Genomic DNA, 17,763 nt, shown 5'->3' on the forward strand with positions numbered 1-17,763 from the left:
TTTTAAAAATAATTCTTAAACAATAATAAAACAGATCTGCCTAAAGAGAATTATTATCTGATGTTATACCTTCCTTAAATAATTAAAACATTTCTTCCAAACTTTAATACTTTAAAAAAAAGTCAGAGCTTAAAGTGAACCCATGCAGGGCAAAGCAACAGATGCACTTAACTGCCTCCTCTTTAGCTGAACATATTCACCTTTTCTTTGCTTCCAGCTGCTCTAACTGGGCGACAGGTTAAAATACTCTATTTCCTGGTATGGGGAGCATTAGACTCACAGCCCCTTCCACCCATTTGACAGTGCTGGTGGAGGTCTGGGAGAGCCCTCAGCTCAGTGTAATCTCCAAATGAAGACCTGGATCTTATACAGAGCTTTCTCTCTTTGTTCCAGATAGCCAAATGGAGCTACAAGTAAGTGAAGGAAAGGTATGTGCAGTTGGGTAATTAGGTGGACCTGTTACTTTTCTCTCTATGGGCAAAGCACAGGTTCTCTTAAAAGGGGAACGCCAATAAGACTGTACTTGTAGTGTATGGTAAAGGAGAATATAAATTGAAGTCACGTCCATGCATTTTTTGTCACCTAAAAATTCTGAGGTGCAAAGCACCATCAACAACCATGGCCTGTGCCTCCAGCTCACTGCAATGGTCAGCAGTGACACCTATTGGAGTGAGATGGAAGAACAGACAGGCAGATCCCAGGACCATCCAGAGGTGAGTCTTTATGGCATTACCCTTTGACGTTTTCAGGATGACAATTAAGACAATGGAACTGCATGATTTTTCTTCTAAAGAAGGCTACATAAAACATGAAGTGTACATTCCTACAAACTTGTGCACGTGAACAAGTTGCTGTGACCCAAAGCCACCAATCGTATTTCCACACCCAGTAGAATGTAAATTCCAGATTGCTTTCTAAATATTTGGTTTCTGTGGGACACAAAAACTGCTCCGGGCACAGGTTTTAATATACATCCCTGCACAGCCTTAAACATCACGTCTACCCTTCTACTAACCAAGAAAAATAATCTTGGTGACTTCCGTTTTAGTCAATTTCTGGCCAAGATCATCTAATTGTTTCTGGAATTGACAGTTAACATATTCAGTCTTTTCATTTCATTCCAGTACAAAATCCAAGGCTACTTGATCAGGGTAAACCTCTTTATTTGATGAAGAAGGCTGTCCCTTTCCATGTGAGCCTCAGCAAGAGCCATCTTGGTTTTGGCCAGTTCGTGTTTAAGACATTCATTTTCTTCAAGGAGCTGCAAGAACAAAAACAAAGGAAGGCAATTAATATGATTTAGACTATATGCATTTTATAATACACTCCTGCTATGAGGACACTGCATATATAGTGTTTATTGTTTCTACAGACATAATTCAGAAGGGAGAGACAAAGATCCTTCCAGTGATGGCCGTGTATGTGCATTTTACATTATTTTTAATTACGCTACCTACGCTGCAAGATATGCAGCCTGATATTAAGCCTGTGATTTCCTACAGAAAGTGCTCTGCATAAAGATGTAAAGAAAACTCTGAGACAGGGAGAAGAAACATGTCACATGACTGACAGGCCATTTCTAACGGCACCCAAATGCACCATGCTAACAGACAACATGGGATATAGTGCACCAAAATGCCCAGTATTGCACTACTGTGTGTTTGTTTCTAGGTTACAAAAAAATAGTACAATCGTTTCCTCCCTTGCATGCTGCAATTTTGCATGTACCCACAGACACTAATTATGGTCTTTCTTAAATAGGCTTTGATTAAAGTGGTAGTAAACTCTCATTTCTTATTTTTACCTACAGGCAAGCTTATAATTAGGCTTACCTATAGGTAAAATGAATATCTACTAAACGTGCACCGTTTAGGAGATATTCAGGCGAGCAGCAGCCGGTGACGTCACAGACAAATGCGCTCTGAATGAATGCCATACCCGTACCATTCCTTCAGAGTGTGCCTTCAAGTCAGGAGACATCGGCCTGTTCAGAAAAAAAAAAAAACGAAAACAAGGACATTCGGCCTGTGTGTATGTCGGTCGGTCTGATAGAAGCTTCTGTAAGACGTGCATGCTGGAAAACCAGCAGCCAACCAACTCTAGATCAGTGCTCTCAGCCAATGGCAGAGATCGCTGATTGGTGTGTTCTGGCGGAGGGGCTTTTCCCTATAAGAACACAACAGCTCAGCGGGGAGATTGCTGCACTAATGTCAGATCATTAGTACAGCGTCTCCGAATGGATCCAACAGGTTTTTTTGTTCAACCCGCTGGCTTGTATAATAAAAAAAAAACCTTGTAGTGTGTACCTGGCTTTACTCTAAACTGGTAACCTGTAAAGCAGGGGTCCTCAAACTACGGCCCTCCAGCTGTTGTGGAATTACACATCCCATGAGGCATTGTAAAACTCTGATATTCACAGACATGACTAGGCATGATGGGAATTGTAGTTCCTGAACAATTGGAGGGCCATAGTTTGAAGACCCCTCCTGTAAAGGCTTTAACCACTTAAGCCCCGGAAGATTTTACCCCCTTCCTGACCAGGGCCTATTTTGCGATTCGGCACTGCGTGACTTTAACGGACAATTGCACGGTCGTGCGACGCTGTACCTAAACAAATTTGATTTCCTTTTTTTTCCCACAAACAGAGCTTTCTTTTGGTGGTATTTGATCACCTGTGCGATTTTTTGATCATGCGCTATAAACAAAAAAAGAGCCTCAATTTTGCAAAAATAACAATATTTTTCACATTTTTTTATATGAAATTCCCCCAAAAAAATGTAAAAATCAACATTTTTTAACATTTTCGGCCAATTTGTTTTATGCTACATATGTTTGGTAAAAAAAAAAAAAAATCGCAAAAAGCGTATTTTGATTGGTTTGCGCAAAAGTTATTGCGTTTACTAACAAAGGGAAAGATTTTGGTCATTTTTGTTGTTTTTTTTTTTTAACGCGTAATGGCGGCGATCTGCGATTTTTTTGCGGTACTGCGACATTGCGGCGGACAGATCGGACCCTTGACTGACATTTTTGGGGTTACCAGTGACATTTCTACAGTAATCAGTGCTATACATATGCACTGTTACTGTAAAATTACACTGGCAGTGAAGGGGTTAACTTTTTTTGAGAGGGAGGGGCTATGTGTGTCCCTAGGGGCGTGATTCTAACTGTGATTGGCTGTGGCTTGAGGTGTAGGAAAGTGATCAACGGTCCTACATAGTAGAACCGTATGATCACTATTTCTACACAGGGGAGAATGACAGGCGGCTTTGTTTACATTAGCCGCCTGCCTTTCTCCCTCTCCACCGATGATCGCGAGTGACCGGTGGACGATCGGGTCCGCCGGTCACACACGCGGGGGGCGCGGGAGCGCGCCTCCGGCGACGCGCGCTCGCTCCCTAAAGCCCTCACAGGCTAGCGACGTAGACCTACGTCGCTCTGCCTGTGAGGGGCTGACTGCCGCAGTAAATATACTGTGAGCAGTCGGCAAGCGGTTAAATTGAGATTTTAGGTACTGTAATAGGGCGCTGTTTCATGGGCATACACAATTTTTTAAAGTGTGACATGTTAGGTATCTTTTTACTTTTAGATTAAAAATCTTTTATATTTTACCAAAAAATCGGGTATTATAATGTGTTTGTGTGGAATAAAATTCATCAAAGTGTATTCTTTAAAAAAAATTGCATTTGAAAAACCTCAGTGCAAATACTATGTCACATAAAAAATTCTAACACCCACCATTTGTATCTCTAGGGCCTCGGCTTAAAAAAAATATACAGTGGGTACGGAAAGTATTCAGACCCCCTTAAATTTTTCACTCTTTGTTATATTGCAGTCATTTGCTAAAATCATTTAAGTTCATTCTTCTTCCTCATGAATGTACACATAGCACCCCATACTGACAGAAAAACACAGAATTGTTGACATTGTTGCAGATTTATTAAAAAAGAAAAACTGAAATATCACATGGTCCTAAGTATTCAGACCCTTTGCTGTGACACTCATATATTTAACTCAGGTGCTTTCCATTTCTTCTGATCATCCTTGAGATGGTTCTACACCTTCATTTGAGTCCAGCTGTGTTTGATTATACTGCTTGGACTTGATTAGGAAAGCCACACACCTGTCTATATAAGACCTTCCAGATCACAATGCATGTCAGAGCAAATGAGAATCATGAGGTCAAAGGAACTGCCTGAAGAGCTCAGAGACAGAATTGTGGCAAGGCACAGATCTGGCCAAGGTTACAAAAAGATTTCTGCTGCACTTAAGGTTCCTAAGAGCACAGTGGCCTCCATATTCCTCAAATGGAAGACGTTTGGGACGACCAGAACCCTTCCTAGAGCTGGCCGTCCGGCCAAACTGAGCTATCGGGGGAGAAGAGCCTTGGTGAGAGAGGTAAAGAAGAACCCAAAGATCACTGTGGCTGAGCTCCAGAGATGCAGTCAGGAGATGGGAGAAAGTTGCAGAAAGTCAACCATCACTGCAGCCCTCCACCAGTCGGGGCTTTATGGCAGAGTGGCCCGACGGAAGCCTCTCCTCAGTGTAAGACACATGAAAGCCCGCATGGAGTTTGCTAAAAAACACCTGAAGGACTCCAAGATGGTGAGAAATAAGATTCTCTGGTCTGATGAGACCAAAATAGAACTTTTTGGCCTTAATTCTAAGCGGTATGTGTGGAGAAAACCAGGCACTGCTCATCACCTGTCCAATACAGTCCCAACAGTGAAGCATGGTGGTGGCAGCATCATGCTGTGGGGGTGTTTTTCAGCTACAGGGACAGGACGACTGGTTGCAATCGAGGGAAAGATGAATGCGGCCAAGTACAGGGATATCCTGGACAAAAACCTTCTCCAGAGTGCTCTGGACCTCAGACTGGGCCGAAGGTTTACCTTCCAACAAGACAATGACCCTAAGCACACAGCTAAAATAACGAAGGAGTGGCTTCACAACAACTCCGTGACTGTTCTTGAATGGCCCAGCCAGAGCCCTGACTTAAACCCAATTGAGCATCTCTGGAGAGACCTAAAAATGGCTGTCCACCAACGTTTACCATCCAACCTGACAGAACTGGAGAGGATCTGCAAGGAGGAATGGCAGATGATCCCCAAATCCAGGTGTGAAAGACTTGTTGCATCTTTCCCAAAAAGACTCCTGGCTGTATTAGATCAAAAGGGGGCTTCTACTAAATACTGAGCAAAGGGTCTGAATACTTAGGACCATGTGATATTTCAGTTTTTCTTTTTTAATAAATCTGCAACAATGTCAACAATTCTGTGTTTTTCTGTCAGTATGGGGTGCTATGTGTACATTCATGAGGAAGAAGAATGAACTTAAATGATTTTAGCAAATGGCTGCAATATAACAAAGAGTGAAAAATTTAAGGGGGTCTGAATACTTTCCGTACCCACTGTATATTGTTTGGAGGTTCTAAGTAATTTTCTAGCAAAAAAATAAGTTTTAGCTAGAGAAACACTTTAAGTTATTAACTGTTGCCAGGATTGGGTGAGAGGAGGGATTTATACAAGGCAGAGGCACTAACTGGCTGCCAGCTGATCGGTTTCTAAACATGAAGGAAACAGTGAAATGGAGATGATCATTATCTGACAATGAGAGTTTATCTATGGAACACATTAGGACTTGATGCCTGGAAAGAAGCGGAAGAAAAAGGGCACTAGGAGGCCAGTCTATTAAATTAGAGCAATATTTGGAACACTTTGAGTTAGAAATTACACTTCTTTTCTCTAGAAAACTAAAACAAAGGACGTGATTGAATACTACATTTGACAGCTCCAATTTTGTTGCTTAAGCATACATTGGCTGCTTTTTTCTGCCTTAGAAAACATTTTTATTATCATGTTTTCAGGCCATTCCCAATCTAGTGTGCGAAAAACAGCATTGTAATCTGTGAAGTGTTTTTGCTCCTAAACCCTTGAGGATATCCTTTCTTTAGCTGGTTATATCCTATAATGCAATAAACACAGCAGGGTGAATTCGGAGCTACAGTGGGTGAGAACTTGAAAACCCGTGTCTTGCACGACAGGAAAAAAACAATTGTTTAATCTTAAAGTTGAATATCAGACAACACTTCTAAATACACAGATGAAATAAATGTGAGGGGGCTGTGTTACCTGGCAAACAATTAGCATTTCTATCTATTCAGTCCTGAGATTTACGCAGCAAGTCAGATGACCGCACTGGCTGAAACATATGCAGGAACAAAATGACAGTAAACTTTAGCACTTATAATCTTCGCGGATGTGTGATGTGCATATCCCAAGGAGCTGGATATCAGCTGAGGGGATGTCACATAAGCAAAGAATAAGAACGAATGCAGAAAAAATAAGGAATTAAAACGCAAAAAATGGAAATATGCAATCACGTTAAAGAAAAGGGGATGAAGGGATTGAGAAAAAGTGAATTTTATGGCAAAAGATCCACTATAAGAAATATGGTGGTGTAATTTCCCTGCCCTTAAGGCCCGTACACACGTGCAGATTGTCGGCCGAAAAGCTTCGGCCGACGACCGATCGGCCGATTTTCGGCTTGTTAGTATGATGCTTCCGACAGCGCACTTTCGGCCGAAAAGAATCTGTCATGCAAGCAGTAAAATTTTTGTATGCCGACACCAGAGCGGCCGATTGTTCGCCAGTCAATACAGAATTCGGCCGACAGACAGCAGATTTGCAAGACTGGGCATGCTCACAAAAGAAAAAACACAGGGAAAGTTAACCATCATATGACATCACTTCTGCAGTCGGCTGTAGTCGGCGGACAAAATTCTTGTGCAGTCTTTTGCACTTTTCAACAGACACGACAGCCCGGGGACAAAAGACGGCCGATCGTTCGGCCGACGATCGGTACGTGTGTACGGGGCTTTAGTCTACTGATTGGACAGTGAAGGAGCAGCAGCAGGCTTATGAGGTATTTTTCTGCACTCTGCTCCTGTCACCTTGCTGCTTATCAGGACAATTGCATGCAGCCGACCTGATTGGCTTCTAATCAGTGGCGTCTGGTGGTCAAAATTGCTGGGGGGGCGCAAACAGAAAAATGTAATAGGCATTGCTTTGCGGCAAAAAAAAGCTGTAAAAAATTGTGTGACTTTGAGGTCGCAAAAGTGTGAAAGGGGCCTTTAGTAATCAAGGTATAGTGTGCCCACTTCAATGCAGAGTGACCAACGTGCCCCCTTTCAATGCAGATAGACCAGCGTGCCCCCATTCAATGCAGAATGACCAGCGTGCCCCCCTTTCAATGCAGAATGACCAGCGTGCCCCCCTTTCAATGCAGAATGACCAGCATGCCCCCTTTCAATGCAGAATGACCAGCGTGCCCCCTTTCAATGCAGAATGACCAGCATGCCCCCATTCAATGCAGAGAGATCAGTGTGGCCCCTTTCAATGCAGAGAGACCAGCGTGCCCCCTTTCAATGCAGAGACCAGCGTGCCCCCTTTCAATGCAGAGAGACCAACGTGCCCCCTTTCAATGCAGAATGACCAGCGTGCCCCCTTTCAATGCAGAATGACCAGCGTGCCCCCACTCAATGCAGAAAGATCAGTGTGCCCCTTTCAATGCAGAGAGATCAGTGTGCCCCCTTTAAATGCAGAGAGATCAGTGTGCCCCCTTTCAATGCAGAGAGATCAGTGTGTCCCCTTTCAATGCAGAGAGATCAGTGTGCCCCCATTCAATGCAGAGTGTGCCCCCATTCAATGCAGAGAGATCAGTGTGCCCTCATTCAATGCAGAGAGATCAGTGTGCCCCCTTTTAATGCAGAGAGATCAGTGTGCCCCCTTTAAATGCAGAGAGATCAGTGTGCCCCCTTTCAATGCAGAGAGATCAGTGTGTCCCCTTTCAATGCAGAGAGATCAGTGTGCCCCCATTCAATGCAGAGTGTGCCCCCATTCAATGCAGAGAGATCAGTGTGCCCTCATTCAATGCAGAGAGATCAGTGTGCCCCCTTTTAATGCAGAGAGATCAGTGTGCCCCTTTTCAATGCAGAGAAATCAGTGTGCCACCTTTCAATGCAGAGAGATCAGTGTGCCCCCTTTCAATGCAGAGAGATCAGTGTGCCCCCTTTAAATGCAGAGAGATCAGTGTTCTCCCTTCAATGCAGAGATCAGTGTGCCCCCATTCAATGCAGAGAGATCAGTGTGCCCCCTTTCAATGCAGAGAGATCATCGAGCCCCCATTCAATGCAGAGTGACCAGCGCAGCGTGCCGTGCCCCCCCCCCCCCGAGACCAGTGCACTTACCTGCAGCTTCTCCGCAGTCCCCCAGCGTCTCCTCGAGTCCTCCCGCCTCCTCCTCGGCCAATGGCATGGTTTTGCCTTTTGGCCAATCAGGAAGCGGGTCTCGGACCCGCTTCCTGATTGGCCAGGAGGAGGATACATGTGACAATAGCGAATTTATATTGTCACACAATGGGTGGGCTTGGGGCGCACTGCTCTGCCCCTCAGGTCCACCCTTTTCTGAAGCCTATTAGAGCCTCTGGCTCTAATCAGGTGACTCAGAAAAAAAAAAACCCATTGAGCTCCCAACGCACCGGCCGCCACTGCTTCTAATGCTTTCTGCTGTATAGGGACTACAAGCAGGGCAGCCATCAGACATTTTAAGGCCCTGTATACAGCTTTAGGCCTGGGCCTGACCACCAACATTCCCCAGGGCCTGTCCACTAGCTGTCCCACCGAGTTTGCCCATTGGCCAGCCCACCGAGTCCTTCAGGGCATCAAATTTTAATTTTAACACACTTACAACTTAATATATGAAAATGAATTTAATCCATCAAAAAGTGAAATATGTTCAGCAAGGAGACAGACTAATCCAGTAAAAAGACATTCCAATCCAGCAAAGGGAGAGCCCCATACATTCAGCAAAAATACATCTCCATATAGTGATCAAAGAGACAGACTAATCCAGCAAAGAGACATGCTTATATAGCAGAGAAGCAGCCCAATCCAGCAAAGTGACAATTACAGCACAGGTCCACATCTAGCAACATTGTCGACCAATTTACCATTGTGATGGTCTAATAACTGGTCTCCAGACCAGTCCACCAAGAGCACTGAGCAGTCCTACAGGCTACGCACAGCGCAGCTCTTCCACATGGCTGAGGTGTGACTGGCATGGTAGCCAAACCAGCATCTGGTCTGCAGGGAGAGACGGAGTGCAGATGATATCACTCCGCCTTACCCCTGCAGCCGAAGTGAGCTGCATCGGCCCACTCCGCAGCTACTGTCACCGAACAATGTTCAGTTATTCCTGCTTTAGCAATTGCTAGTTACTAAAGCAGCAACAACTTGGTCTCATTGGTTGGGGCCCAGGTGGCCGGGCCCCTCGGAATGCCCAGGCCCCCTACATGTGTATGGGCTGACCCCCCTCCCCAATGGCAGCCCTGACTGCAAGAAGTCAAGACAGATTCAGGTACTTACACTGTAATAAAAATAAAAAAATAATAGATTTATTGATGTATTCATGGGTACAGATTTGTAATTTGAATATTTAATACTTGCACAGAGTTCACTGTTAAAAGGAAAACTGAAATCCCATTAAAATGCAAGAAGATATGGCAAGTTTATCTTCTCTGGTGATATAAATACGGCTGCTCACTGGGTAACATTTCTGAAGTGTGTTCCTAACTTTAGCAAGCAGCACAGAGACATAAATATTTCATTTCTAACTGCTGATTAATCTAGAGCGTTCCGCAAAGGGCGTCAATGTCCCCCAGGACACGAGAGGTGAACTAGGACTCAATCCGATCGTCTGATTAATCTGGAGCACTTCAAAGACATAAGTGATTTTTATGATAATTAATTTTGGACAAAGACTTCGCTGCTTAAGCAAACAGTTTTTTTGAGTGCGTTCACAATTTCCTATCTAACTTCTGAAGGATTTCTAAGTGCTCAGAAGATTAGCTCAGCATATTGCCGAGCTTCAGAACAGTTAAATTTTTATCATTAAAAGAAGATAAAGTAAGGATAATATTTAAGGGTCTATTGCAGCTAAAAACGGAAAATACGTGGATTTTTGGGGATTTAAAGAGGAAGTAAACCCTCCTCTACAACTTGTACCTATAGGTAAGCCTATGATAAGGCTTACCTATAGGTGCTGTAACTATCTCCTGAACATGCCCGTCTTCCGGGATCGCGGCATCCCGGCCATCTGATTGGCCGGAGCCGCAGTGACGTCACTCCCACGCACGCGTGCGAGAGCCGGCAGTCACGGCACGGGGCTCTGAAGGAACGGCCGCTCGTAGGGACAGAAAAGTTTAGAAAATATTTTTCTAGCTGGAGAATCTTCAGAATCCAACATTTCCAGGTATGACGGATTCCTTGCCCCGTTCCACTCAGTGGTTCCAACCTCTGGTCTTTACATCATTACCGTGTCTCAGAGTTTTATAAAAGTAACCACAGAGCACAGCAGGAGACTAAGAAGCTGACTGTGGAAGGCAAGAAAACTGCCTTTTCTGCAGGGTGCACGATAAGTAAATGTTTTTTCAGTGCTGCTTGCAGGACACCTTACCTGTTCTGTACTAATAGCCATTGCTTTCCGATTGAAGCTTTTATTCCCTTCTAGTGGTTCGGCCTGTACAGGGTTATCACAAAGTGTCTGTGTGCATTTTGTAGCGCTGCTTCTGTGCTGTATACTTTTGGTATTGTCACAGTTTATGGAACCTATATGGTTCAATTCTTTGTTATTTGAGGTGGAGCTAGTGCTTGCATCTGGATTACCTGTGAACAGGAAAGGAAAAAATAAGAAAAGAGAACAAGGAAAAATTACAGATTAAACCAAATCTACACTCAAAGCCATGTAAGCACCTTTTTTGGGGTATAAAATATGAGTTAAGAATACAGTTGTACATAAGGGTCTTGTTCACATGGACATACTACTGCGTAAGCTAGTGCTAGGACTGTGTTTGCCCACATGGGGATACAAAGGTTTTCCATCTACCCCCCTGCAGGAAGACCCAGTCATGTAAATGGGACACAATGGTTGCATGGACACAGACTCTGCGCTCAAATTGACAACCGTACGGGAGCACAGCCCCCAACACACATTGTCTGGGTTCAGCGCTGTTCACCTGCATAAGCAAGTTTTGCTTTTAGTTCTATTCTAAAGGAAACCTGCCATGAAAGAAGCATGAAGCCTTCTGTAGATGGCCATACGTTCTGAAAATACTAGTTACCTGGCTACTATGATATTGCGATTGGCTTCATGATATCTGAGTCACTGACCTGGAACACTTTTTATTAACACACATCTCCGTACATTGTCCTATAATAGCAAACTACAGTTTCTAGATGCATGGCTTCTTTTATTGGTAATATAACCCTCAGAATACAAGAATGGAGCAGTTGCAATTCCAGGTTTGATTACCAGGTGGCGCTGGCACAGAAATCACAAAATGTAGCTCCAGGCACAGCTACAACATGGAAATAGCATTTCTAGGCAGCCCCATTTGCTGGTCAAATATGTAATTGTGGGTACATTCATATATTACATCGAGCCCCAAGTCAAGCAAATACAACAGGAATTTAGCATTATACAAGGGCTGTGTTGGTGCAGTGACAAATGAAAGAGTCTCCATGTAAATGGGTTCTCTTTATCTGATCCTCCCTGATTAAAATAACACTGCAAGTCTGACCATTCCCAATACAGAAGGGAAAGAATGGAAACCTACCTCTGACACAAAATGATCCATCATCAGATCGCTCTACCAAGAGATTCTCGATATTGAACGTTAATGGCTCTGGCTGTTGCTCACTGTTGTTATTCCGTGGACTGTCATCCTAAAAGGCAAAAAGAGGCTTTAGAATTTAAGTGTAATACAATGGTCATTGCACAGACTACGACACATGTTGCCCATTTTACAGATTCAATGATATTATTTGGATATCTGTCCTGCCTTGGCCCAGGGCTCATGGGAGGCAGGAACAATGTGGCTGGGCATCATTTAACCCAACAGAACAGCAGGACTGGAGATGCTGCTGTTCTGTACAGAGCTGATTTTTTTTTTTTTTTTTTAAGATCTGCTGGGTGATCCACTAAACATTTTGTTTTTTTCCCAAGCAAAACACTTTGGCTTTAAAATATTATCTGGTGACTCTGCCATGAATTTCCTCAAGCAGGCATCTTCTCTAATAGGGCGACAACGCTATGTCCCCATCTAATAGGGTGACAACGCTATGTCCCCATCTCCAAAATGCCCTTTTGTGTTGCCAACCTGTCACACATTCGACTAAAGGAGACTACAAGTGGCTATTGTCACCATCAGAAAATATGACCCAATAAATGACATGCAGCCATCACTGATGTGTATGTAGACAGGATGAGGCTGCAAAAAGGCTTCACGGTGTTCAGTAGTGCTTAAGTGCAACAAAGGAGAAATAAAAGATTAAAAATATATATTTTATACATTTAAAACAACAAAAAAAGTCCATTATACAGTGCTTTAGCAAACCAATCATTGTTCAGTTACAGTTTATATCTACTTTAAAAAGACTACAGTTTCCCTTTAACACAGATTTATTTTTTTTACATTCCTCTACTATCTCTTGAACGTAAACCTTAATACTATACTTTCTCTTTACCATGAAATAAAGGCTCCCGATTGGCCTGCATGTTATGTATTCATGAGAGTTATTGGTAAGCAACGTATAGTATGCACCAGTGGTATATGCAATAAAACAAATTACACAGTAATAGAATAATCCATTATAGGTGGTGATTCATGGGTGTCCTCTATAAATATTACCTGTAGACGTGGCATCAGGAGATTCAGGAAACCACAGGGGTTTCACAGGTACTGGCCAATATACCGTAATAGATTTCTGCCTGTGGTGAATCATTTCTAATCTAATATCCCCAGCTTGCCAGAGAGGGGAATATCAAGAAGGATGCTTATTGTATTGCTGTAACTGCAGGATTTTTTTTAGTTACTATTTTGAAATGCCTAGCTGGTAATTTAAAGCTGAACCCAGGCAGATATCAGAAAACACAATTTAATCCAATAACATAATTTAAAGTGTATTTCCACTTTTGCAGTCAAATTTGAGAAACCCCCCACTCTATTTGTTATGTATTCCCAGTCACTCAGCATACCTAAAAATCTATTGGAAAAAAATATTTTTTACCTTTCTAGTTGTTTCTTTGGAGCAGGTATATACAGAAGACTTTATTAACAGCTTCAAATTGTTTAGAATAACTTGTAATTTACAAGTTTTTTTTAATGTGCATTAACATGCAATGTACCACCCAAGCGTGAGTTCTTTACCAGTGTTAGGACAGTTGGCATGAGCATCTATTTTACAACTGATAATGAGATCTGCCAGTACAGTACAGACAGGGTTAATAATGGTATACACAAGTCCCCAGCCCACCATAAACCAGAAAGCTGGATTGGAATTTCCAGCAATTAAAAAAAGTGAGCAGTAATTTTTAAATATTTATTTTAAGTTAAAGCAAAACTTTACCCAAAAGCGGAAGTACTTCTTTTCCTTCTACTCCGTTCACATAACAGGGTCCCAGAAGGCTAAGGGGCCATTCACAAATCACAGTGCAGCTTGCGCATGGGCAGTGAGCAGCCAACTGGGAAGACGCAAAGAGTCAGACCTCGCTGCCCACAGTTAAGATGCTGGTGCCAGGGACCAAAGACCAGTGAAGAAACCGGTTCAGATGAGAACAGAGCTGGATCCCTGGACAGGTGAGCATCTATTTATTTAAAGTCAGAAGCTACAGCTTTTGTAGCTGCTGGCTTTTAATTAAAAAATAAATAAAATAAAAAATGATTGAAGCTCCTCTTTGAACTATGGCTATGTGAATAGATACATGTAACAAAAGAAGTGTAATCACAATTTGGCTGCAAAAACGAAAATACATTTTTTAAAAACCACAATTAACGTCTTGCATGAAGTGTCAGTGCTGTAATTCAGTACAGACATATGCTGAAAATATGTTTATGGAGAGGATAGCACTGGGATGGCTGTATAAATGTAGGTGGCAGCGCCTTGACCAGGCCATACTGCTTAACTGCATTGGAGGTCAGGAATGTGGCTATGCTGTCTGGCATTGTATTGGAATCACTGGATGGGGCGAACAAAAATACAAATCATTTAGCAGGTAACATTCACACATATAGTATGTATGTCATTTCTCTATTTAGCCATTTGCCTGTAGTTAACATATCATTTTTTTTCACTGCTTCTTGCATTCGCACCCCTGGCCACTGTGGCTGAAAGGGGTGCAGTTGGGGTGGGGGTAGTAAAAGCACATCTTAATTATGGGGTTTTACAACCCCTAAACTGCAAATGAACCTTTACTGTTCTGAGCCCCATATAAGGCTGCTTTTACACTGATATGCTGCAGTTTACCTGCACCGTGGGTTAGCTGCACTTTGCCATAGACTTCTATTATATTCTACAGTGCACCAAACCTGCAGCTTTGTAATAGAAGTCTATGGCTAAGCGCAGCAAACCCGCAAGAAAGATGCAGGTAAACTGCACTGCACCTGTGGTGTGGGTAAACGGTAGCGTATCAGTGTGAAAGCAATCCTATACTATTATGCCCAGTGTATTACTTCACACTGACCTGAAGAGCTCTTCTTTCCTGCTTTAGGCACCACTCTGGAGACTGCGAGCCGGGATAAGAGGTGGAGTGCAGTTGGTATCACTCCACATGTGATAGGAGCCAGCACTACTGAGGAGACATCGGCTTATGTGGATCTTGCTCCCTACTACAGCTCCAACTTTACAAGTAGTCCCTCTGCATTGCACTCTATTTAATGCTCTGGGATGGTGGGGCAGCAAGCCCAGACCGCAACCTACCAGTCACCTGGCCGCAATCCACTGGTGGATCACGATTTACAGGTTGCTGACCCCTGATCTAAATCAACATATTACCATTATCGTATGTCATATATGCAAAGTTTAAACTGAGGATGGTGTTAATGGGTTCACTGTACTGAATATTTTAGGTCATCCATTTACTTGTTTTTATGTTTTTTTCCAATGGTTTTAATCATTTGTAATAAAATTCATGTGTTTTATCGAAAACTGTGTATGAGTAATTTTTTCTGAAGGCGAGAGAGCACCTTTAAAGTCCTACTTACTTCGATTTTTCTTTTTTCATGGTAAAAATAAGTGGAGACCCTCCAATTATTGAGTTAAGGTGTTTTGGTGAAGGGTACTGTTAATGATACAGCATTTACACAGATTGCGCACTTTCAACCTTGTGGAACAGTTCCCCTAACATAATTGTATGTCTGTACAAAAAGCTAGCTCCATTGGGTTTGGTGTGGGTGAACTTGTGTCCTGACCTAAACCCTACTGAACACCTTTGGGATGAATTGGATTGTGAGCCAGGCTTTCTTGTCCAGTACCTGACCTCACAAATTCTTCTTTAGCTGAAGGGGCCCATATTTCAACAGGCACACACAAAAAACCAGTGGAAAGCCTTCCTAGAAGAGTGAAGACAGTGTTATAGCAGCAAAGGAAGGCCAACTCCATAGTCATACCCATAGTTGGTACATAGCATGTACGGTTAGTGTGTTGCCATGTGCTGCATCGCATGTCTGTTAACAAGGTTTGCTGGGATGCCATTCAGAATGAACAACATTGCAAGAATCTTGCTGACATACTGTACATCAGAACGAATGGCACCGTTTGCATCAAACCCATGCAACACACATTTCGCTAATGCTAGTGTGACTGGGCCTATAATGTGTAAAAAGCCAATAAAAGGGACAGTTTATATATCTGCAATACCCTCATGAAAAAATAGGACAGCAACTGTAAAATAAAAAAAAAAAAACAGTGCAAGTCCCAAAAAACTACTTTTAGGTACACGTTACACAGGTATGTTGTTAATAAACATATATCAGAATTTCTCTTTAATTTACTGTTGGAAGTAGCAGTAAATGTTTTTCTATTAACCTGTAAATGTAGCCTGACTCTCTGAACCCTAATCTTCATTGGCATGACTTCAGCCACAGAGTCGTCTTCCACAAAATGACGGATATTTGCCAGAGTAGAGGTGAGGAACTCGGAGGTAAAATCTGTCACTTGGCACTGTAGGAATCCGTTCTCTGCTGCTAATAAAGAATACCGCTTAGCGCTAGGACCAGTCTCTAGTCTCAGGCTGATTTCAGGAGTAGTTTCTTTCTCTTCTATAGACGATGAGGACTTTTGATCAGAACCTGATTGAGAAAACAGAGAAATTAAAATTGATATTTGAAAATCCTCTAACAAAATCAAAATGTGCATGTTATTTCAGCTCAACAACTGTACACGCAAGGACACCCAGCCACTAAGGGGATGTGTGGCTTTTGCTCTGTGCGTCCCTCTTTCGCTGCCTGTGTAAGCGGTGCTCGAAATGCTGCGTGTAAAGCTATAGTAGAAGCACGCAGGAAGAACATATTAAACAGCGAGTGCGTCAATGTGGCCAGGGCACACTTTTGAACGTAAATGCAGTGAAGGATCTTTTTTTTTTTTTTTTTTTTTTAAGAAAAAAAACAGCAAATGGAAGTTCTATGATCCATTTTATAAACAAAAATGTCACTTTAAGTAAACATGCTGTTAGTAGTACTTTTGCGTCTATTAAGAAATAATGTAACATTTTTGTGCTTCTGTGTGGTCATTCCTCTTCTTATCGTGTCAAAACAGATTGGAACAGAACCAGGAATAAGTTCATTTCCCATGATGCAATGCAAGCTTTCCATGCTCTGCTGTCAGTCTGCATGAATGTAGAGTAGGGGGTATGCGTAAACACATCATGTCAAGTTGCAAATTAGCTGCTCTGCCACTGCAGGGAAAGTGCTAATTGACTGCTTTTAGTTATTTTAACAGTTTCTCATTTTAGAACAATATCCTGCTATTTAATTAGACCAGCACATTTAGGAAGTTACTTTTAGGCTTCTAAAAAGTGGCTGGTCGTGACACCTAAACCTTATCCTCGAAATGTATCTAAAACCTTTTTTTTTTTTTAACAGAGTTGGGAAAGGTTAGAAGCTGTTTGTTTTTTTTACTGCCATTTGTGCTATCTAGATTCACCCTCTCTATGTGTCCTGGTAATCACCAGAATTGGAAGGATTGTTCAAGATTTTGATTGACCTCCCACACAAGATAAATGGGAAAAAAATAAAAATTACACCAAAAGTAAACCTAAAATCAAGCTCCAGTTAAAAATCATACTTTCCCTTCCTTCCCCTGGCACTCCAGCCATTGAGAGAAGAGGCAGGAAGTCCTGACACGCTTGGTATCTGAGCAACTAATCACTAGGGCTGGCACTCTCTCCGTCCCCATGAGCTCGGTACCCGAACAGCCAATTACCAAAACTGGCCCTCTCTCCTCGCCCCCAAGAGAGCTCAGTACCTTAGTGTCCAATCACCAAGTTTCAGAACTGCCACATGGCAGAAAGGCGAGTCCCTCCTTCTGAAAATACAAGTTCCCTGGCTGTCATGCTCTCTCCCCACCTGCAAGAGCTTGGTAACTGAGTCCAACACTAGGTGGAGCTATGACCTTTGACCTCTGAGCGAATAAACTCCTGACCTTTGACCTTTAGGGTGTGTCCATGACCTGGGGTGGGTCCATGATCCATTTCCTGTGTCAAAACCATCCCCTGTGTCATTACCGGCAATAGGCAACCCTAACCCTAACCCCTAACCCTAACCCCTAACCCTAACCCCTAACCCTAACGCTGTCCCCAACCTCTAAGGGAGCTTGGTACCTGAGAAGCCAATCACCAAGGTTGGCATGCTCTCCCCACACCCAAAGCAGCT

At 42.8% G+C, this 17,763-nt stretch overlaps 1 protein-coding gene across 2 annotated transcripts in view; it reads right to left on the minus strand.

Annotated features, from left to right (window-relative positions):
• Window positions 1-407: 407 nt before the first annotated feature.
• Window positions 408-17,763, minus strand: part of BLTP3B (bridge-like lipid transfer protein family member 3B) — a 167,510-nt gene continuing 150,154 nt past the window's right edge. The window contains exons 18-21 of one of the 2 annotated variants that reach the window (XM_082253146.1): window positions 15,920-16,182; window positions 11,671-11,779; window positions 10,512-10,720; window positions 408-1,261 (exon numbers count right to left, since the gene is read on the minus strand). In XM_082253146.1, coding sequence (XP_082109272.1) covers window positions 1,139-1,261; window positions 10,512-10,720; window positions 11,671-11,779; window positions 15,920-16,182 — 704 coding nt within the window. In that variant the 3' untranslated portion in view covers window positions 408-1,138. Of the gene's footprint in view, window positions 1,262-10,511; window positions 10,721-11,471; window positions 11,603-11,634; window positions 11,780-15,919; window positions 16,183-17,763 lie in introns of those variants that run through there. The other variant, XM_082253147.1, reaches the window with a different exon arrangement.

Source organism: Pelophylax lessonae, assembly GCF_965119305.1.
Source record: "Pelophylax lessonae genome assembly, chromosome: 4".
Lineage (NCBI taxonomy): Eukaryota > Metazoa > Chordata > Amphibia > Anura > Ranidae > Pelophylax > Pelophylax lessonae.